At 44.9% G+C, this 23,307-nt stretch overlaps 1 protein-coding gene across 1 annotated transcript; it reads right to left on the bottom strand.

The window, feature by feature from the left end:
* Window positions 1-7,584: 7,584 nt before the first annotated feature.
* On the bottom strand, window positions 7,585-17,218 carry SFRP4 (secreted frizzled related protein 4). The gene is made up of 6 exons (XM_033165498.1): window positions 16,768-17,218; window positions 15,652-15,735; window positions 15,490-15,555; window positions 12,720-12,918; window positions 9,440-9,503; window positions 7,585-7,892 (listed from the first exon to the last, which is right to left on the bottom strand). The coding sequence occupies exons 1-6, from the start codon at window positions 17,216-17,218 to the stop codon at window positions 7,704-7,706; spliced, it is 1,053 nt and encodes a 350-aa protein (XP_033021389.1). The 3' UTR covers window positions 7,585-7,703.
* Window positions 17,219-23,307: the final 6,089 nt, after the last annotated feature.

Genomic DNA, 23,307 nt, shown 5'->3' with positions numbered 1-23,307 from the left:
GCAGGTCAACTTGTCGAGTCCTGATTTCCATTAATTTGATGAAAAACCCTACTGTTTTCACCGCCAAATCTTCCAGGGGAGTCTTGGCAAAATTTTGGCACCATTTTTGAGGAAATTGGAGAACGTCAGATTTTTGGTGAAATTCTGACCGCGCGGGTTAGGGATTTTTTCAAAAAAAGTTTTTCCGCCGCTCAACTTGTCGAGTCCTGATTTCCATTAATTTGATGAAAAACCCTTCTGTTTTCACCGCCAAATCTTCCAGGGGAGTCTTGGCAAAATTTTGGCACCATTTTTGAGGAAATTGGAGAACGTCAGATTTTTGGTGAAATTCTGACCGCGCGGGTTAGGGATTTTTTCAAAGAAAGTTTTTCTGCAGGTCAACTTGTCGAGGCCTGATTTCCATTAATTTGATGAAAAACCCTTCTGTTTTCACTGCCAAATCTTCCAGGGGAGTCTTGGCAAAATTTTGGCACCATTTTTGAGGAAATTGGAGAACGTCAGATTTTTGGTGAAATTCTGACCGCGCGGGTTAGGGATTTTTTCAAAAAAAGTTTTTCTGCAGGTCAACTTGTCGAGTCCTGATTTCCATTAATTTGATGAAAAACCCTTCTGTTTTCACTGCCAAATCTTCCAGGGGAGTCTTGGCAAAATTTTGGCACCATTTTTGAGGAAATTGGAGAACGTCAGATTTTTGGTGAAATTCTGACCGCGCGGGTTAGGGATTTTTTCAAAAAAAGTTTTTCTGCAGGTCAACTTGTCGAGGCCTGATTTCCATTAATTTGATGAAAAACCCTACTGTTTGCACCGCCAAATCTTCCAGGGGAGTCTTGGCAAAATTTTGGCACCATTTTTGAGGAAATTGGAGAACGTCAGATTTTTGGTGAAATTCTGACCGCGCGGGTTAGGGATTTTTTCAAAAAAAGTTTTTCCGCCGCTCAACTTGTCGAGTCCTGATTTCCATTAATTTGATGAAAAACCCTTCTGTTTTCACCGCCAAATCTTCCAGGGGAGTCTTGGCAAAATTTTGGCACCATTTTTGAGGAAATTGGAGAACGTCAGATTTTTGGTGAAATTCTGACCGCGCGGGTTAGGGATTTTTTCAAAAAAAGTTTTTCTGCAAGTCGACGTCTCGAGGCCTGATTTCCTTTAATTTGATGAAATACTGTTCTGTTTTCACTGCCAAATATTCCTTTGGAGTCTTGGCAAAATTTTGGCACCATTTTTGAGGAAATTGGAGAACGTCAGATTTTTGGTGAACTTCTGACCGCGCGGGTTAGGGATTTTTTCAAAAAAAGTTTTTCTGCAGGTCAACTTGTCGAGGCCTGATTTCCATTAATTTGATGAAAAACCCTACTGTTTGCACCGCCAAATCTTCCAGGGGAGTCTTGGCAAAATTTTGGCACCATTTTTGAGGAAATTGGAGAACGTCAGATTTTTGGTGAAATTCTGACCGCGCGGGTTAGGGATTTTTTCAAAAAAAGTTTTTTCCGCCGCTCAACTTGTCGAGTCCTGATTTCCATTAATTTGATGAAAAACCCTTCTGTTTTCACCGCCAAATCTTCCAGGGGAGTCTTGGCAAAATTTTGGCACCATTTTTGAGGAAATTGGAGAACGTCAGATTTTTGGTGAAATTCTGACCGCGCGGGTTAGGGATTTTTTCAAAAAAAGTTTTTCTGCAAGTCGACGTCTCGAGGCCTGATTTCCTTTAATTTGATGAAATACTGTTCTGTTTTCACTGCCAAATATTCCTTTGGAGTCTTGGCAAAATTTTGGCACCATTTTTGAGGAAATTGGAGAACGTCAGATTTTTGGTGAACTTCTGACCGCGCGGGTTAGGGATTTTTTCAAAAAAAGTTTTTCTGCAGGTCAACTTGTCGAGGCCTGATTTCCATTAATTTGATGAAAAACCCTACTGTTTTCACCGCCAAATCTTCCAGGGGAGTCTACAGCAAACCTTTTTAGAACTAAAATATCCACCTGATGAAGTTAAACAACAGATCGACAGAGCCGGACTGATACCCAGAGAGAACTTGCTGCAAGACAGACCCAAAAAAGAAAATAACAGAACACCACTAGTCATCACATACAGCTCCCAAGTTAAAACAGTACAACGCATCATCAGAGATCTACAACCTCTCCTAGACAATGACAGTTCTCTTTCTCAAGCTCTGGGAGGAAGACCCTTCATCGCATACAAACAGCCACCCAATCTCAAACAGCTCCTCACCCACAATAATTCAAAAACAGGACTCAACATGGACACTGGTACCAGAGCCTGCAATAAACCCAGATGCCAACTTTGCTGCCACATAAACCCGGATAACACCATTACTGGTCCCAACAACATCAAACACACCATCTCAGGACTATTTGATTGCTCATCTTCCAACATTGTGTATGCAATCAAATGCCAACAGTGCCCTTCAGCTCTCTATATTGGACAAACAGGCCAAACCCTACGCCAAAGGATAAATGGACATAAATCTGATATCAGGAATCACAAGACAGAGAAACCAGTAGGAGAACACTTCAATCTCCCAGGACATTCTATAAAAGATCTCAAAGTAGCTGTCTTAATACAAAGAAATTTCAGAAATAGACTGGAAAGAGAAGTGGCTGAATTGCAACTAATCACCAAACTTAAAACCATGGAGAAACCTGGTTTGAACAAAGACATTGGATTCTTATCTCATTATACATAACAAAGCCATCTTTAGCCATCTCACCCCTTGCCTTTCCCTGCGAGACTAATTGCAGCCGTTTAGAGTCGTCAACAGGTTTTCCACACTTATCAGCCTATCAGCCTATCACCCATTCCCACCACCCTTCTGAGTAATACCCCTCCCCACTCCCCCACTATATTTAAGGATCTGGTGACTTCTGTTTCAGTGTATCTGAAGAAGTGTGCATGCACACGAAAGCTCATACCAGGAAGAAACTCAGTTGGTCTCTAAGGTGCTACTAGAAAGAATTTTCGATTTTGTTTTGACTATGGCAGACCAACACGGCTACCCACCTGTAACTGGATTGAATGGTAAGCCATCTGCAAAACATCAGACCCTCTGCCCAGTGGCTACTGGAGCAGGATTACCATTGGCCTGATGTAAGCAACGGGGGCCTTTTGCAATTGGCTTGAGAAACAGAGGTTGCCAGGGTGATGGATTGGGGGATGCTGGAAGCGGAAGGGGAGGGCATAGCTGTCAACTTTCAGGTTTGAAAATAAGGGATCAGCAGTCTCACCTATCCCGGGGACAGTCACATGTCAGTGGTGGGTGGAGCCAGAAGCAAAAGTGGGCGGAGCAGCAATGTAAACTCCAAGCGGGCTCAGGCTTGGAGCGGAGCAAAGAGGAGGGCAGCCATGTGCTCCGTGCGATGGAGCCCCATTGTCTTCTTGTCTGATCCCATCGAAACAGGACAGGAAGCAGCAGCTGCTCAAAGGCAGCCAGGCTCCGCCCGCCAGCTAACCCTATTGGCCGGCTGAGGGGCTCGGCGGCAACGGATAGGGGCTGATGCAGGGGGAGGAATACACCCCCCCGTAAGCACGGGAAACGGTTCCCACTTGCTTTGAGGGCTGAGACTTTTCTCTCCAAGTAGGCGAGGTCTTCCCACCCAGTCCCTGGCCAACAGGGGAGGAGCTGCTTCCATTAAAAACGGGAAATTTAAGGGAAATAAAAAATAAGGGAGAGCAGCGGGAAACTGCTTGAAATAAGGGAGAATCCCGGGGAAAACGAGATACTTGACAGCACTGGGGGAGGGGTTTCCTGAAAATGATGCTGGGAAAGAAAAGGAGGAAGTGGGCAGAACTTCTATGGGGGATGGAAAGGCCAGGTAACCGCACAGGCTGGCTGGAGGGGCAATACAGAGAGACACGAGGATGGCGCTTAAGGTAAAGTGAAAGGACCCCTGGACAGATTAAGTCCAGTCAAAAGCTACTGTGGGGTTGCGGCACTCAACTAGCTTCCAGGCCAAGGGAGGCGGTGTTTGTCCACAGACAGCTTTCCGGGTCATGTGGCCAGCATGACGAAACCGCTTCTGGTGCGATGGGACAGCATGGTGGAAACCAGAGCGCACGGAAACACTGTTCACCTTCCCGCCACAGCGGTGCCTATTTATCTACTTGCACTGGCATGCTTTTGAACTGCTAGGTTGGCAGGAGCTGGGACAGACCAATGGGAGCTCACCCCGTTGCGGGGATTCAAACTGCCAACCTTCTGATCGGCAAGCCCAAGAGGTTTAGACCACAGCGCCACCTGCATCCCTACGAGGATGGTGCTTAGGCTGCCTCTGAATCCAATGCTGCTGGAGAAGACAAGCTGTAAAGAATTAAGTTTTTTTTTTTTTTTGGTAGAGTGACATTTCAAAACTTAAATAAAAATACAGTAGTCAAATGTATTTGACTATTAACACATTTATTGACTCATACAGCGGAATGTCATTCATGGTCACGTACATTAGAAAGAAAAGGTGCAAATTCTATGCTGGCAATTATTTTACATCCCCCTCCCTTTAATTTCTAAAAAAAGAAAATAAGAAAATAAGAGATTTTATTTTCACAGAAATGAAATACCAGAAACTAGCAGTGCTGCAAATCATTGCAGAAGTTTCAGGCAACCCATTTGGTTTATTAAGAAGCAGTATCAGAGCTATGGTAGTTCTTAAAATAGTGTACACTGAAACACTTAAGAAACAGGTGCTGCTACGCTTAACAAGTGCAGTCAAAAACTTACCATATATACTCGAGTATAAGTCGACCCAAATATAAGCCGAGGCACCTAATTTCCCTACAAAAACCTGGGAAAGCTTATTGACTCAAGTATAAGCCGGTTCACCTTTGCCACTGTGGTAGAGGAGGAACGAACAGCCCAAAGCAGCCCTTTGGGCTGCTCCTTCCTCTTCCTCCTTTGCTGCTGTGGAGCTTACCCCGTTGCAGGGTTTCGAACCGCCATTCTTCTGATCAGCAAGCCCTAGGGCTCTGTGGTTTAACCCACAGCGCAATGTTCCCTTGTGTTATTCAGAGAAGGCTGGGATCCTGTCCTGTTAAAGCAGGAGCCAGGGAAAGTGAGCACCTGTGGGGTTTTAATACTTCCTTAACTGATAGGCTTTCTGCCTTCTGGGGTCTAAAGTTTGCATTTATGTGAGCAGTTCAGGAATGGAACAAGCTGCCTGGGGAGAGTAAAGAACCACCGTTCTTGTACTCTTCTTAAGGAATGGTTGACTTGAGTATAAGCCGAGGGCAGCTTTTAAAGCACAAAAAGTGTGCTGAAAAACTAGGCTTATACTCAAGTATATACGGTACTCCGTCTCCAGGATGACTGTGGGTTTTTCAGCAGAGAGCAGCTGGCGGAAGTTTGGCTTTCAGCTGCAGAACCTGCCCAGAGCACTTTTACAAATGGATTTTGCTTTAAGAAACAGCAACAGGGTGACAAACAAATGGATAAACACATGCATGTTCATGTGTGGTACCTTTGTGGGTTTTAAAAAAACATCCCAATCCATTTATAAAATGCAAACTCATCTAGGACAGGGGAAGGAGGCGAGATCACAGCTAAAAGCCAATCAAAAGTTGTGCACGGTCAGCGGTGAGCCAATCAGCATTTTGGGCAACCTACATAAAGACTTGCAGAATTTGACAAAGCAAAAGGAAATCAGTATTTCCTTACTAATAGAAAACAATAAAAAACAAAAACATGGTGAGGTATGTACCTCTTCCAGATGAATGTGTTTAAAATTAAGGTGCAAGAGATTAAAAAAAAAATTCTCCCTGTAAAAAGATTGCTTTGACTAAAGACTTACAGACACGGAACACATTGGCCCAGCTCCACCAGATCCTAACGCACCAGCATGCACAGCCAGCTAGTTTGTTTACATTTACACTCCAAAACCTCCCATTAATGAAAACGCAAATTACCTTTCTCAAACTGCCAGGGGTTAAAAACATGGATAGCCTATTGGCAATTACACTGGAGTGCAACTATGAGCGAAAATGCACAGCGGGTGACCTTTTGTCTCTTGATTATATACATAATGTAGAACAAGTGGGACTAACTTAAATATGGTGGGGCCACAATCCAGAAAACCGCATGCACAACTGAATCCCACTGTCAGGCGCAGGCAGTGATGGCTGCCAATTTGGATGATGATTAGACATGGCGGCTATCCTCTGCCTCCACAATCAGACAGGATGCTTTGGTGCTGGGAACCACAGGATGGGATGGTGCTCTTGGGCTTTGGGGTCCAACTTGTGGGTTTCCCACAGGCATCTGGTTGGCCACTGTGAGAACCGGATGTTGGGACTACATGGGACATTGGCCTGATCCAGCAGACTCTTCTTAGGTTCTTAGACAGAAAGGCAAAGAAACTCAAACCGAGCCTGGCTCTGTTTCTCAATAAAGCTATTGAATCTTGATCACCGGGCATGAATGGCAGTCTTTGGTACCTGCTGCCCAGAAATTGGATGAGATTGAGGGTTAGGTTGCAGCTTCTCATACAGTGCAATGGGTACAGGAATAGTGAGTGTGGCAGCACACTCCTGTTTTAGAAGGAAACGAGAAAATCCTATAGTTTCCTATCTTTCTGCAGGTAATAGCACTGACCTAGGGATAATTTAAGATCTGGTGCATCAAAAGATTTCCCTTCTTTCCAAAAACTTCCCATCCATTTCAGCTACCCTCCCCCCCAATCCATGCACACAATGGCAGATGCTTGCTAACGAGCTATTTAAACGAAGGAGGCGTTTCAAAAGTGAGAGATTTACATGCGCCTCTAAATGGAGGGTGGTTTCCAGATTAGGGCAGATACGTTTCAGATCAAGTTGCTAGTAGGCTAACATTTAAAACATTCTTAGTTCTCTAATTTTTAAAAACAATATTTCAGAACCCCAGAATTGTTGCTCAATCTGTTTTAGGAATCTCTGTTCATAATAAAACGACATGCTGTAAATATGTAGATGTCGGGTGGTTTCCAACTAAGTCTTGTTCGGAGTAGAGCCACTGAAATTAATGAACCTAAGTTAGTCAAGTCCTTTAACTTCAGTGGGTCTACTCTGAGTAGGACTAGTATTAAATACCACCAATTATTCCTAAACTTTACACACACACAACCACACCCAAAAGGTACTGGTTTTTAAGTACTGCAAAATTAAACATTACAAAAAAGCTGGTCCAAAGGAGAAGTTTGATTTAGTATGTTACAAAATCTGATGACGAAGGCTAGCCAGGAGCAGAAAGCACTGTAAAGGGGGTGGTTCAGAAAAGCCTTTGTGTGCTCTCACACTTCTGCACAACACCAGAGAAAGAGGAGCATGTGGGCTCCTCTTTTGCTAGAATTCTTACAAGGAATCAGGATGACCAAGTGATATTCCCCTGGTGGGACTCAACTATGTAAACGTGAATAATAGTGGCTACCCCAATGTAAAATGTGCAAAGCCCGCCTTACTAGCACATAGACAAATTTCCACTACACACATTTAAATCACAGGATGCTCTCCAGATGCAAACTAGTAAACTACGACTGGTTGTGCTAAGCATACCCCGAATCACTTGCTTTTCGACCCGCCACATGTTAATGCAAAGCTACCTGTATATCTGCAGCTTTTAAAAACCCTGTAAAAGTAAATTGTTCAAAGGATGTCTGTTTGAAATACAACACTGAACATTTATGTCGATGAGTTCAGGAAACACACCCAAGTCAGCTTCTGGGAAAATTCATATGTTTTTGGGGCTGGTTTTTTTCTGATCGCTTCTGAGCGTGTTGATTTTCTTGGGACTAGTGAGCGCTGGGTTGGTGTTCTTCAGGTTTTGCTTTGGCATCCCGCTGCGCCCGGCGTTTCTAGCATTCTGGTTTTTATTTGGACCTGCCCGTTGCTTCTGTTCTTGGAGTCGCTGTTCCCATCTCTAGGAAAACGTAAATTAAGAAAGCGGGTTAGGAGGAGTCGGAGTCACATATGTATATCCTAATTTAGAGGTAGAAGTGAAAATTCAGGCTGACTTTCAGAAAGAAAGCCATCCTGTAAACATTGTAAACGGGACACGGGTGGCGCTGTGGGTTAAACCACAGAGCCTAGGGCTTGCTGATCAGAAGGTTGGCGGTTCAAATCCCTGTGACGGGGTGAGTTCCCGTTGCTCGGTCCCTGCTCCTGCCCACCTAGCAGTTCGAAAGCACGTCAAAGTGCAAGTAGATAAATAGGTACCACTCCAGCAGGAAGGTAAATGGCATTTCCGTGCGCTGCTCTGGTTCGCCAGAAGCGGCTTAGCCATGCTGGCCACATGACCCAGAAGCTGTATGCCGGCTCCCTCGGCCAGTAACGTGAGATGAGCGCCGCAACCCCAGAGTCGGACACGACTGGACCTAATGGTCAGGGGTCCCTTTACCTTTACCTTTAAACATTGTAAGAAATTTTGTATTAAGGCTGGTCTCCATCTAGCATGAGGGGGAAAGAGCCATGCTAGGGACAGAAATGCAGTACATACTTATTTCTAAAAGATTATCTCTCCACTAGAAGCCAACTTGGCTCCCCCCCCCCTCATGTTTTGTGAAGTGCAAGGAAAGAAGTCTCAGAGGGAATTTCCAGCAAGGCAAACAGTGGAAGACCAAAATTCCCTGGAACAGTTTGGAAAAGGGTTTTGACAAGACTGCCAAGGAAGTGGTCATTGCAATACAATAATATCCTCCTGAAATCTTGCGGTGCAGAAGGGGAAACTGCAGGGTTGGGTTCATACCATAGCAACTTGTTTATATACAGACAGGGTTTATGTTAATATGCTTCTTGATGCAGCTTCTTGTATATATGTTCTTAATTGTACCATCCACAGCAATAGCTGCATCCAATGATGAAAATGGGCACATGGTTCCCCCCCCTAAAATCCCCATATTTTATTTTATTTTTGATACTCTAAGCTCACTGAGGAAGATGGACAAAATGTTTTATTGAGACTATAAAGGTAAAAAGGTAAAGGGACCCCTGACCGTTAGGTCCAGTTGCGGATGACTCTGGGGTTGCGGCACTCATCTCACTTTATTGGCTGATGGAGCTGGCATACAGCTTCCGGGTCATGTGGCCAGCATGACCAAGCCACTTCTGGCGAACCAGAGCAGTGCAATTTACCTTCCCGCTAGAGTGGTACCTATTTATCTACTTGCACTTTGACGTGCTTTTGAACTGCTAGGTTGGCAGGAGCTGGGACCGAGCAACGGGAGCTCATCCCATCACAGGGATTCGAACTGCCGACCTTCTGATCGGCAAGTCCTAAGCTCTGTGGTTTAGACCACAGCGCCACCCGTGAGACTGTATACCCCCGTAATACATATACCTCTCCATACCAGCCCACTTTCCTAATGACTGCTGGCCACAGTTTTTAGAACATAGCTGTTGAAGAGTGGAGTGAGGCAATGCATCCTATTTTTTGAAGATAAAATATTGAGAAGTCTCAGGTGGTCTTACCTTAAATCGTTTACTCAGCGGATCCTTCCATTTTTCAACTGAGCAGCCATCAAGAAGCATTAACCTGAAACGTTAATTGTAGAATCAAGAAGAGCACAATAGAAATTTCATTTCCTGAATGTAGAATAAAACATTTAAAAAATGGTGGACTCATTTGAGTCAAAATCAAGCACTTCTAAGTTTCGTATATTTCTGTAGGGAAGATGTGCTTAAGGCTGAAATCCAACACCCTCCTACCTGGGAGGAAGCCCGACTGAACTCAGTGGGTCCAGTTTCTTCACAGAAATCAATGGATGGATTTCAACTGATTTTTACTTACGGTAAATCTATTGAATTTAATGGACCAAATGTAGCTACTGTATTTCCATGGGTCTGCTCTGAGTAAAACATAGCTGGCTACCACCCAGAAGAATTTATAGTGCAATTCCTTGTCTATCTACTAAAAGGTAAGTCCCTTTGAGTTCAGTGAGGACTTGTTCACATCAAACATGTCTAGGTCTGCAGTTCATATGCATTCTTAACTTTTCTGGACTTTGCCCACAATATTTGATTTAGTTTCCTTTTATCAATATTCTCATTAACAAATACAATGTAGACGAAAAGGTGGGGTTGAATAAAAATACTGATGGTTGTCTAAATTAACTGCTACAAGATAAAAGTCTCTTTATTTTGTTATTAATTCCAGAAGAATCTTACAGATTATTTGATATCATTGTGTTTATAGTAACATATAAAATACATTGCTTTGCTGTAAGGCTAGGCAACTTCCTCACAAATCTATTCCAGAAATGGTCTGAAGGAAGCTTATTTCTTTTAAGATTAAGGCCACATTAAGCTCTGGATAGGGCCCGGTCTGGTGCAATGACTCTGGAGATTCATTTTGGACTGGACTATACAAACAATAGAAGAGTCAGACTTGAAATGAATCTCAAGAATCTAGACAAAGTATCCAGGTTTCCTTCAGGATGGTTATGGATGACTTCTCCTTCTATGCAGTAAAAGAGAGTCAGTGCCAATTTTGTGTGTGTGGTGTTAAAACAGAGGGCACGATCAACAGGAAGTAATCTTATGACACAAGATCTATCTGGGCTTGCAGAGCGGCTGTTTAAAAGATGCAAGATATGAATCGCACAGCCTTTGCGCTGGCATATGTCAGTTCATTTTTAGATGAAATGTTTTGTTTTAGAATTATTATTATTATTATTTTTTGCTCCGCAACACATGTGGTAGACACCCTTTCACCCTGTACTGTATGAGTCTGAGCGTTTGTGATGAGTTTTGCTGTTGTGACTCCAGTCGAATGTGAGACTTCTGCGTCTTTGAATCCAAATACTGTATAATCAGAAAAGGGGAAAACTGCTAGAAACAAGAATGTGGTATTTCCTTCAGCACTTTTCCAAGCAAGAGACTGTTACTTCTAACATTTTTAAGAAGCCACTGTAACTCAAACCCTGTTTACATATGGCTAAGTTCAAATGAGAAACACAATATTTTGTTTTTGCTTTCTTTTTCAGATCCTTTAACAAAGCATATAAAACTAAAACCTCAGTGACCTTTAAAAACATCGCTGGCAAACTTGTTCCATGAAAAACAGAATTCTTTCTAATCTTTTCCTATTCCTCAGCTTAATTTCGAAAGCCTTCACACTGATGGGTTGGCATTCTCAGATAACTCAAGATTAGTCAAGAGCAGGGCCTTTTTTTCCCTAGAAAAAGAGGTGTCGGGGACTCACCATGAAGTTGTTACAGTAAAAGTACCGGTAAGTGCCACACTTTTTAACAACAACAAAGATAGGTATGTACCCTTAAGCACCCCCTGAGAAAAGGCACTGGTCATTCCCACCACCATCTCCAGAATCAAAACATACCGGTAGCAAGTCTTCCTTTGCTTAAGGGTTTTCTGTCCATCTTCTCTGGCTTCCTATCCCAGTGTTTTGCAAAGCTAAGCAGGGTCCAGTATGGTTTCAAACTGGATGGGGGACTGAGTGCTGAGATTTTTGCATGGCAGGGAGCTGCACTAGATGACCCTCGGGGTCCCCCTTCCAAATCTAGAATTCTGTGAAATCTTTAATAGAATCCCTCCTATGTATACAAGAATTCAGATTTGGAATCAAAGAATCACAGAGTTGGAAGGGACCCCAAGGGTCATCTAGTCCAACCCCCTGCAATACAGGATTTTTTTTTGCCCAACACGGGGCTTGAACCCACAACCCTGCGGTTAAGAGTCTCGTGCTCCACCGACTGAGCTATCTCTCCATATTATTACTAATTCTATTTCTATCCCACCCTTCCCTTGAGAAGTTCAGTGCATCATGCAACCCTACTCACTGGTAGGATAAAGTGGATTTTAGTCATTGGCTCAGGACCAGCCCTAGTGTAAAGGTAAATAACTCCTGACAGTTAAGTCCGGTCGTGAACAACTCTGGGGTTGCAGCGCTCATCTCAGTTTACTGGCCGAGGGAGCCGGCGTTTGTCTGCAGACAGCTTCCGGGTCATGTGGCCAGCATGACTAAGCCGCTTCTGGCGAACCAGAGCAGCGCACGGAAACGTCGTTTACCTTCCCGCCAGAGCGGTACCTATTTATCTACTTGCACTTTGACGTGCTTTCGAACTGCTAGGTTGGCAGCAGGTGGGACTGAGCAACGGGAGCTCACCCCGTTGCGGGGATTCGAACCGCCAACCTTCCGATCAGCAAGCCCTAGGCTCAGCGCTTTAGACCACAGCGCCATCTGCGTCCCTCCAAGGCCAGCCTACCATAAGGCAAAATGAGGCAGCTGCCTCAGGCAGCACATGCTGGAGGGTGACAGTACCAACCCCCTAGACCAGTGGTGGCTAAACTTGGCCCTCCAGATGACTACAACTCCCATCATCCCTAGCTAACAGGACCAGTGGTCAGGGATGATGGGAACTGTAGCCCCAAAACAGCCAGAGGGCCAAGTTTGGCGACCACTTCCCTAGGCATTCTTTGGTAGTGTTGCAAGGCAGCATCACTGCTGCTTACCTGACAAAGGAGGAGGTGGTGGCCGCAGCGGGTGATGTGGCCGGGCTGAGCATTTTGCTGGCAGGACCGCCACCAAACCAAGTCCACCACTTCAGCCATGGCACCCAAAGGCTCTCGGGTGCATCTGTGGAGCTGCCCTGCCCTCAGGGGCATTCTTACGTTTTTCAAGGGATGGGGCAGCTCCATGCATGTCAAAGGGTGTTGTTTGCTGGGTTTGCCAAAAATGCAAATAACAGCAGGCATCTTGGCCGCAGTTTCTTGCCCCCTGATCTTTGCTTACCTTGAGCGCCACTCATAACACATAATGAGGACATCTTGCTTTGGCAGAAGAGGGGGACATTGGCAGGAGGAATTTGTATGCAGAGGCACGAGAGAATGGGGAACAGGAGTTGAAGATTTCAATACGTCTTTCACGTCAACCATTGTGGTTATTTCATTGCAGCCTCCTCTCTCTACGCTCTTGACTTTAGCATGAATAACTGCAACACATAAAGCAAAGGTAAACCACAATGCCGCTTAACCAACAGCCGATACTATATATGGTTACTCAGAATCCAGTCTCGCTAAGTTCCACTGCAAGCGGCACATTTGCTACAGAGTAAGTCCCACTGAATTGTGAGACTTGTTCCTGATTCAACAGACTTCGGATCTCTCGCTGCAAGCCTGCAAGTACCATCTCTGAATTTATAAAACCTTTTAAAAAACATCTCTAAAATATGAAACAGGAAGGGATATTTTTTGCTTTAGGCAAAAGCTGGTGGAAGTTGAGACGACACTTTATTTAGGCACATAAACACACACACACACACACACTTATTTTAATTTTCTTGCTTGCTTCTGCCCACAGCTCATTCTACTGATTTCAAATGATTACACCAATGAGAAAGAATAGGAGACTGATGTGCAAATGACTGGTTTTCAGTTCCTAAATGCCCTGTGCCTAGAATATTTGAGGGCTGCCTGCCTGAGTAGGATTCCTACCTTCCCTGAGAGCTGAGATCAAGCACTGAAGCCCTATTGTGAATCCCATTACCTAGGGAGACAAGGTTATCGTCAACCAGGAACAGGGCTTTCTCAGTGGTGGCTTCTCCTTTGTGGAATTGCCTTTGAAAAGAAGCCTACGAAATCCATTCTCAGGGATCTTTTAGAAGGTCAGCTTAAACACTGGGCTTTTATCTGGCCTTCTGTGCTCCATCCTGTCTCATGCTCGCCGTGCATTTACGGGTGGCATTGTACCAGAATGTGGAGATCCATGTTCATTCAAATCAATAGCAGCGTCTACCTTTGAGACATACATTCTGATGCATGCTTGGAGAAACACCAGACCTCCGGCCACCATTCCTGATCCAATAAGTGAGACATGTGATGAAGCCTGCTTACTCTTTGGAATCATCAAATCATAACACTGTAGATTTGGAAGGGACCATGTGGGTCATCTAGTCCAACCCCCTGAAATGCAGGAATATTTTGCTCACCATAGGGCTTGAACCTGTGACCCTGAGATTGAGAGTCTCTTGCTCTACTGACTGAGCTATCTGGGGCTCTTGAAGCTCTCCGTCACTGCATCAGGTAGCTGATGCTTTAGTATTCTATTCAGAATTACTGATAACCACTTTGGCGACCAACTGTGCAATCCTATACAGACCTTCCCAGGAGTGGGTCTCATTGGGCTTATTTTGAGTAGGCATACATAGGATTGCTCTTAATTGTTGAAAAGTGCCACAGGTATAGGAACAACAAATGATATAATTTTGTTAATCCAGTCCTTGCAATATCTCCTTTCTCATCCCATTCCTGTGCTTCCACAAAGAGTGTAAACACAAAGGCAGGTGATTTTTTTATTTTCCCACAGAACCTTGTATTCTGGATATTGTCAAAAACAATGGCTTTAAAAATCTGGATATTGGCACTAGTTTTGCATTGAAACACATTCCATTTACATTTCACAGGATCAATTTATAAGAGATTTCTAGCAAAACTTAAGATTTATCCAGTGTGTTTGTCCTGTGTATGGATTCATTTATTTTTACCCTCCGTAAAATAATGCCCTGCTAACTTAATCATCTGAATTTATAAAGCTGGTATTTGGCATTTTAACACAGGGGTTGCTTTTATCCTGCTGTTGATTTCAGCAGAACTCAGCTGAGTTTTCATCTATGCAAGATCATATCTGGACATAAGAGATATGATTATATTTTGGGTGGGGTGGGGTGGGGAGGTGGATTCTGCTGTCCTCAAACAACTTGCTTGAGAGTAAGCTCCAATCAATACTTTTTGCCCACAATTCTATGCATATTTTTTAGAAAGCTAATGTTTATTAAACATAGTTGCTATTGAGTTTTTTATTCCCTTCAAGGTGATGGGACTTACACCTTGAATCCGTGCATGTTTACTCAGAAGTAAATACCATTGAGTTCAGTGGGGCATACTCCCAACCACTGAGTTTTCCAGTATTAAACATGGAGCTGTAAAACGCATGGATTTCACTGGCACCTAGCTTATTCAGGAATGCACCCAAATAACGTTTCTCTTAGGTATTAAATCAGAAGTATTACTACTATTTGAGAAACATAGTGCCTTCTCCGGTTGTTGTTTTTAAAGCAATACTTTTGTCTCTTGTCCAACAGAGACCCTAAAGTCTGTTTCGTGGCAATCCCAAGTGATTCGGGTCTAAGAAATAAGTTATTTCATTCTCTCTCCTTTTTTCCCCTTTAAGAAGAAATAACATGCATTTCAGTAAATCTCAGTGTCTCCGAAAACCACTGAAGGCTGGTTCTGATGTGGGAGAAAACCCAAAGTTCTGGAGGAAAGAAGCAACGGTAAAATCCGCTGCCAGATTCGTTTTGAATCGTGTCTTATTTATATGTATATTTTCTGTGAACTCGGATAATTAAAGGGATCAGATTTCCCGAAGAACCGAAGTCCGCTGAACGAAAAGGACAAAAAAAAGGAGATCCCGATGATACGAAACCAGCCACGAGATGGGAGAGAGGATAACGCAGCAATTTTTCACTTTTTAAATAGAAATAAAGTGTTGCCGACTGACTCACCGTAAGAGTAGTTTTTGGACAGATACGTCGCCAGAGTGGGCTTGACCTTCTTGCACTTGCAGCGCTCTGCATTGAAAGCAAAACAGAAATATATATATATATAATGGAAATACACATATTCCGGCGAGCTGATCGTGCCCGGTCTTAGAAAGAGGCGCTCACCGTGGCTTGAGGTCTTGCACTCGGGAAACAGAGGCTTTTCGTGGACCATCACGTCGTCAGATAAATCGATCCACTTCACGTCTTCTTCAGGAGGGAACACACAAAATGAAAAATGAAAAAAAAAAAAAACAGAAAAAAATTTGAAATTTGATGGGGGGGAAAGGAGAGGGATTTCCCTTTAATTTTTAGAAAATATATCCTCATCGGAAAAAGATGGTCTGACAACTTCTCAAACCCCAGAAGAGCGCGCCCGTTGGCAAGCTGAACCCCAGCGCAGTTACTCTCAAGTCAGCCCCTTCGCTTTCCATGGGATTTACCCTCCGAGCAAATGCGCTCAGTCCACGGGTCGCACTGCGCAGAGCCAGCTCGCTTGAAGGGTTTCCTTGGGAAAAAATTCCTCTGAAACTGTAGTTACTTCTTGTATGTTTTTAATAGATCTTTTATATATACATATAGTTTTAATTCTATTAGTTTAATTGTTTGTTTTTAGCTGCACTTTTTAGCTGTTCTTATTTAATCTGTAAGCCGCCTTGAGTCTCTGTCGGGGGAAAAGACGGGGCATAAATAAATATTAGGCTATTAATAATAATGGCGCGCACCTGCTGCCCTTGTTTCCGAGGGAGGTTGAACTTGCGTCCAGGTGGGACCCCTTTGGCAAGGCGTCCAAACGTCGAGGGAAGAGCTGACCTGCCTCGTTTCCTCCTCTGCGGGGAGGCTTGCTTCCGAGGAAAGCTACCCAGGATCAGGCCGCCAAGGGGAAAGGCAAGTCCCACCGAAATCGCGGGGGCACCTTTCTTCGGCAAATAGGTTGGGGTGCGCGCCAGCCTCATTTGGGGGGTTTGCCTGGGGGTCTCACAGACCTAAGTGCCATCGAACGCACTCCCAGGTAGATTGTATATATACAATCGTAGAATGGTAGAGCGAGACGGGACCCCCGAGGCTCATCTAGCCCACCCCCCGCCCTGCAGAAATCTCGACTGAAGCATCCCTGGCAGACGGCTATCCAGCCTCTGCCTCAAAACCTCCAATGGACTCGTCCTTGTCCGGGGCGCAGAAGGGCGCCCCGGTGCCCTCCTGCCCGCCCCGCCCCTTGTAGCTCTCTTCTGCTCTCCTCACCTTCCGGCAGATCCGTGACGATGGCCTCGGGGGCGATGCAGACCCCTCGGTCGTAGACGGGCAAGTCTTGGCAGGCCAGGGCTTCGGGCCAGCTGTGGTTGTACCTCTTCATGAGGGGCTCGCAGCCGTCTCGGGCGCGCTCACACAGCGCCTTGCAGGGCTTGATGGGGTCGTGCAGGAACTCGACGGCGCAGATGGGCGCGTACATGGCGCACAGGAAGAAGCTGAGCACCGGGCTGCAGCCGGCGGCCACCAGCTCGTGGTACTGCTCGATGGCCAGCACGGCGTTCTCCTGGGTGCTGTGGTGCAAGTGGTTGGGCATTCGGGTCATGTTCCAGGGCATGTGGCGACACATGGGGATGCGCACCGGCTCGCAGGGAGAGCCGGGCAGCCCCGACGTGGCGCGCCCCAGCCACAGCCCGAGCCACGCCAAGAGGGTCACCGTCGCCATGACCGGAGAGCTTCGCGGAGGGCGCGCCGTCGGTTTTCCTCTGGAGAGGCAGCGAGAGAGAACCAAGTGCCTTTGCCCTGCGCGCAACTCGGAGCCAGGAGGTTGCAGGCAAAAGCAGACTTGGCGGGACCCTCTTTATAAGCGGTGCCGCCGATGACGCGCGAACGGGGTCGCTCGCTCGGGGCCGTCCGTCGGGCCGGGGGGGAGATGGGGGCGCGCGGGTGTGCGCGCTCTTCTCCCTAGGCACGCACGTTGACATCACTTTCCTCGGCTCACTTTAATCCCGGAGCGACATCATCGCCGGCTCCACGTTTCTCCCTGGGCGTCTCCAAGCGGCGATTTGTTTCACCCCAGCGAGAGGTTTGATGCGCGCAATAAATCCTGGAAAGAGATTTGGGGGAAAGGTGGGTGGCAGCAGGAAAGGGAGGAGGCGAGCTGGCTCTCTCCCTCTGAGCCACAGCCACAAATTCAGACGAAGGAGTCGTCGCGGAGCCCGACAAGAAGCTTAGCTACTGCTGCTGCTGCTGCTGCTTCTTATTCAAAGCCAGATTTAAATTTTCCCTCCTCCTGCGTTTGAAAGCCTCGAAATGTTACATTTCCCCATCCCATCGCCTATAGGGCGCTACGTGGTATAGAATCATAGTCTAGATGGAAGTGCAATGGAACTTACTCCCAGTTATAAATATATACGACCACACAATCAGAATTGTACAGTTGGAAGGGACCAGGAGGAATGCAGGAACCTTTTTCTTTGAACCCACAACCCTGAGATTAAGTCTCATGCTCCACCGACTGAGCTGTCCAGCCACAGCAAGTATATAGGGGAATGTACATACATTTATAGATAGGTATACCCCTAAGTATTCCTGCACTAATTATACACCATCGAGCACATTAGGTTGCCATGTGGCCTCTTTTTCCAGGACATGTCCTCTTTTTCATGAGTAGAGTCATAATAGCGACCCATAGTTAAAAGTAGAAGTTGGCAAATATGTCCTCTTTTTTGCTCTTCAAAATATGGCAACCCTAAGCACTTAAGCTGGATAATTCCTCATTTGAAATAGGATAGGGTGGAAGTGTTAACTGGCAGAAGGGAAGCATATTTTGATACACCAATTACTACATATGCTAAAAGACCTCTCTTCAGCTTTGTGGAAGGCAGGAAGTCTCCTCAAATTGTTCATACCCACCACATTAAATAAAGGCAGTGCACCACATACTTTGGGAGATATAGGCCCTATGGACAAATTGAAAATTAAATCACAGGATCCAGAGGGTATCAACCTGAGAGTTCCTAAAGAACTCTAATGTGAAATTGCTACTCTTCTAACAAAACTATGTAATTTGCCCTAAGATCATCATCCATACTTGAGGACACGTTCTAAAAACAGGAAAGATCTGGGAAATTTCAGACTAGTTAGTTTAATATCTGTTTTAGGAAAACTGGCTGGAAGTATATTTAAAGCTAGAATTCCAAACACGCAGAAGAACAAGCCTTGCTGAAGGACCAGCATGGCTTCCACAAGGGTAAATCTTGTCTAACTAACCTTTTAGAGTTCACTGAATGTGTCAACAAGCATATAGATGGGGGCCATACAATGGGTATTATGTACTTAGACTTTCAGAAAACTTTTAAGGAAGTCCTCTACTAAAGTTGCCTAATAAGCTTGGCTAGTCCTCTTATTTGTTGTTGTTGTTTAGTCGTTTAGTCGTGTCTGACTCTTCGTGACCCCATGGACCAGAGCATGCCAGGCACTCCTGTCTTCCACTACCTCCTGCAGTTTGGTCCTCTTATAGTGATGAGCAAATGGTTAAAGAACAGGAAGCAGAGCAGGAATAAATGCACAGTTCTCATACAGAGATATAAGAGGTGGGGTTCCCCAAATATTCGTATTGGGACCAGTACTTTTAAACTTGTTTATAAATGATATGAGTTATGAGGATAAGTTTGCTGATGACACTCAATTGTTCAGAGTGGTAAGAACAAAAAAGTATCTCTCCAAACACCTGAGACCATCCAATAAAGCTGAATGTTGGAAGAATCAGGGCAAAATGAAGAATGTCATGCAGCGCATGTAGGGAGTATACTCAGGTCCTGTTTGTGGACTTCTCATAGACATCCAGCAGAACTCTTCTTGTGTTCTGATATGAGTGAACAGGGATTAACAGTCAACTATATAGCAAATTAAGGCAACCACCACCATTTCAAAACCCACCATCTTAGCGAGTTTCTCCTCTTAGGGTTCCAATTTTGATAGTCAAGATCCTTAAACAGAGGATTGCAGTGAATGAATGAACCTTGAACTTTCTACATGCAAAACATGCGCTGAGTTATGCACGTTCCTTTGCTAACTTACCTCCTCGATATGCAAGGAGAGGGATGTTGCGCCAGCAGTGAGCAAAATCTAATAGTAAAATCTGTTCGTTTTTTTGATATTTTGGAGACATGAGCCTGAACAGCACCAGTGCACTGACAAAAGAAAACTTCTCACAGATATGGAGATGGTAGGGTTATTATAGTGGTCCAAAGTACATGTAATCATTTTTTCCAGTCTCACTGTGATCATTAGTCAAACCAGTTCTGCATATTTTCCATCTAAGCAAAGTCTAAGCTGGAGTTCGTTGTCATGACTGTTCATATACATGTGCGTATGGCTACTAATTGGGTGATTTCAGTGATGAGGACCACACTCCATTCCCACTGAACCTGGAAAGTCTTGATCTGATTCAAGAGGTCAGTTCTTGTGTTCTTAATAGGTATGAGCACCAGAGCTGACCTTATGAATTGGATCAAGATCTGCTTAGTCCAGAATTTGTTTCCCAACTGTAGCCAGCAATCAGTTTCTGGGATGTTCACAAACAGAGCATGAAGGTAACAATCTCAACAGGGAGCATTTATTTACAGTGGTACCTCAGGTTACATACGCTTCAGGTTACAGACTCCGCTAACCCAGAAATAACGCTTCAGGTTAAGAACTTTGCTTCAGGATAAGAACAGAAATCGTGCTCTGGTGGCGCAGCGGCTGTGGGAGGCCCCATTGGCTAAAGTGGTGCTTCAGGTTAAGAACGGACCTCCGGAACGAATTAAGTTCTTAACCCAAGGCACCACTGTATTTGATTTATTTCCCACCCTCTTCATAAACAACCTTGGGGCAGGTCACAAGTCCATCCAAAGGTTTTTTTTAAAAAAAATCAACAACAACAACAACAACAAACTTTAAAACATCAGTGAGCACAACTCCTCAACTGTCTGGCAAATGTAGTCCCTTAAAAATATACAATCAACCCTAGAGTCCATTTTTGATGAGATAAAAGTTTTCACCTGGCACTGCCAACATCGGTAACACTAGTTTAACCTCAGGGAAGACAGTATTCCACGGGCTGGGTACCACTGCCAAGAATACCTTGACAAGTTTGGGTAAGCTCTTGGCAATGATGAAACCAAAATGGCTGCACCAGTAGATCTCACTTATCACCCGGGACAATATGCTGCCACTCACATGGAAGTTTCTGGTCAGCTGTCATGACTAATAGCTGCTGGTAGACCTCTGCTCCATTAATTTGCCTCCTTTTGTAAGCTACCTAAGTTAGTGGACATCAATCGCTGCTTCTTGTCACACTGAATTTTATTGATTGATTGATTTGCTAAATTTATATCTCACCTCTCCTCCCAAAGGAGCCCAGGGTGGCAATCAAGAATTGATAGAACAATAAAAACACATTTAAAACACATTAGAAGCAATTCCAATAGAGATCCAGACTGGTAAAGATCTCAGCTTAATACGCTCGTTGAAGAGGAAGGTCTTCAGTATGTGCTGAAAAGACTAAAGAGACACTTGTCCAGTATTCAAGGCCCAATTCCTATGTGGGGTTGGAAAGACCTCCTGATAAGGTGGCATCTGTAGGAAGCCCTCACCTGCAAAGTGCAGTGATTTATTAGGTAGACATAAGGAGTCTTTCATCCTTCAGGCATCCTGGTCCCAAGCTGTGTTGGGCTTTATACATCAAAACCAGCACCTTGAACCTAGCACACTAGCTAATTGGCAGCCAGTGCAATTTTTTAAACCATGGGGCAGCATGTTGGCGACATCCTGCCCCAGAGGGTAGTTGAGCCATTGCATACTGCATTATTTACAGATTCTGGGCCACCATCACGGGCAGCCCCACACAGAGTGTATTGCAATACACCAGCTCGGAGGTTATCAGCACAATTATCAGGCAATTGGCCAATTACCCAGACTCAGGACAACCCACCAACAGCACCTCTACCTTGCGAGGGTTCAGATTTAGTTTCTTGGACGTCATCCAGCCCACCGTTGAGACCAGACACTGGTTCAGGGTTTGCACAGCCTCTCTTGATTCATATGTTCCAGACAAGTAGAGAATGGGTATCACCAGCGTTCTGACGACACCTTGCCCTCAGATATCATAATGACTCCTCTTAGAGGTTTCATATAGATATTAAACAGCTTTGGGAACAAGATGGCACCCTGCAGCACCACACAACACAACTGCCAGTGGGGCTGAAAGACAATCACCCAATGCTATTCACTGAAACCAACCCTGGAGGCGGGATTGGAAGCACTGTAAAACAGTGCTTCTAATACCTAACCCACCAAGTCATCTCAGAAGGGTACCATGGTGAATGGTATCAAAAGTCAAGTAAGAATAACAGGGTGACACTCTCTTTGCCCCTCACCCAAAGGTAACCATCCCTCAGGGTAACCAAGTCCAATTTAGTCCCATGACAAGGTAAGGATAATCCTCCTTCTGGAGCAAAAATCAACTTGCACCCAGCTGTGTCACAGACTGGAGGCCATGAAATCCTGAGCCAGAACAATAGAGGCAGCCTCAGCATGGATGTTGAAATCACCCAGGAATATTGTTCTGGGTTCCTCCAACACCACACTCAACAACACCTCCAGGGCATTGGTCAGAGAAGGTGCAGGATGGACAGCACACCAGCAGCAGTCCTAGTCTCCTTTCTCCTGGGCCCAATATCAGGCCCAGGATGTGCCCTCAAAGCCAGCTCCAAGACAGAAAAATTCCTTGGTGATAGAAATCCTGGGGGCCATGGCAACTCCTCCCTCCATCCCACCAGCCTGTGCTGATGCTGCACCAAGTATCCAGGTGGGCACAGTTGGGTCTGATCATTTTGTCCATGCTCGCCCACACAGGTCTCAGTAATACACACCAGACTGGCACTAAATCATGGATAACGGTGGTGTTATCTTACAAGTAACCAGGAACCTGTCCATGGGAGGAATGGGAGTGAAGAACAAGACATAAATAGCCTTCTCCTCCTCTTCCATGGTAACCTATCACTTCCCATGGCTGGATCTTCCTCTGTCCATGATCACAGAAACTGAGGTAACATCACACATGTCTCTTCCTATCTAAACTTATCCCAAACACATTATGAAAACAACACCAACAAAATCTACCACAACCAATCTGGGGCAATCAGAATAAGACCCACCATTTGACTATTGATTTGAAACCCCAAAATGTATTTTATATAATTGACTTTTTATTTCTAATCTTTGTATATTGTATTGTTGTTTTATTGCTATGACCGATGGCTGACACAAATAAAGATTCATTCAGTTACAGGTGGGTAGCCGTGTTGGTCTGCCATAGTCAAAACAAAATCAAAAATTCTTTCCAGTAGCACCTTAGAGACCAACTGAGTTTGTTCCTGGTATGAGCTTTCGTGTGCATGCACACTTCTTCAGATACATTCATTCATTCATTCATTCTCATTCCCTCATTCCACAACCAAATATTTCAGAAAGAATTTGGATGGAACAGTGTTACTAAACACTGGGTGTTCTTAAGCAGAGCTTGGATGCCCACCTGCCATGCATGCTTTAGCTGAGATTTCTGCATTGCAGAGGGTTGGACCAGATCCCTTCCAACTATAAAATTCTGTGGTTCTATGAAAGTCTACAAAACCCACCAAGTCACAATCACTTCTCCCCACCATCTCACACCCAAGGAGGGCCAGCCTTCTGCCAGAAACAGACTCTCACTCTGAAGGCACCCGCAGACTATCTTCGGACCCTGGGTCAGGCAAGGAGTCCCAATCC

Source organism: Lacerta agilis, chromosome 12 (assembly GCF_009819535.1).
Source record: "Lacerta agilis isolate rLacAgi1 chromosome 12, rLacAgi1.pri, whole genome shotgun sequence".
NCBI classification, from domain to species: Eukaryota; Metazoa; Chordata; class Lepidosauria; order Squamata; family Lacertidae; genus Lacerta; species Lacerta agilis.
Note: the sequence above shows the minus strand (reverse complement) of the source record. Positions and strands in the feature narration are given on the sequence as shown.

Bases quoted from the DNA above. Each gene is read 5' to 3' on its own strand.
- SFRP4 (XM_033165498.1), bottom strand. From the start codon at position 17,218: ATGGCGACGGTGACCCTCTTGGCGTGGCTCGGGCTGTGGCTGGGGCGC. The intron at 15,556-15,651 runs GTGAGCGCCTCT...CTTTCAATGCAG, and splicing joins GTGCAAGACCTCAAGCCACG to AGCGCTGCAAGTGCAAGAAG. The intron at 12,919-15,489 runs GTGAGTCAGTCG...TATGTGTTGCAG, and splicing joins GTCCAAAAACTACTCTTACG to TTATTCATGCTAAAGTCAAG.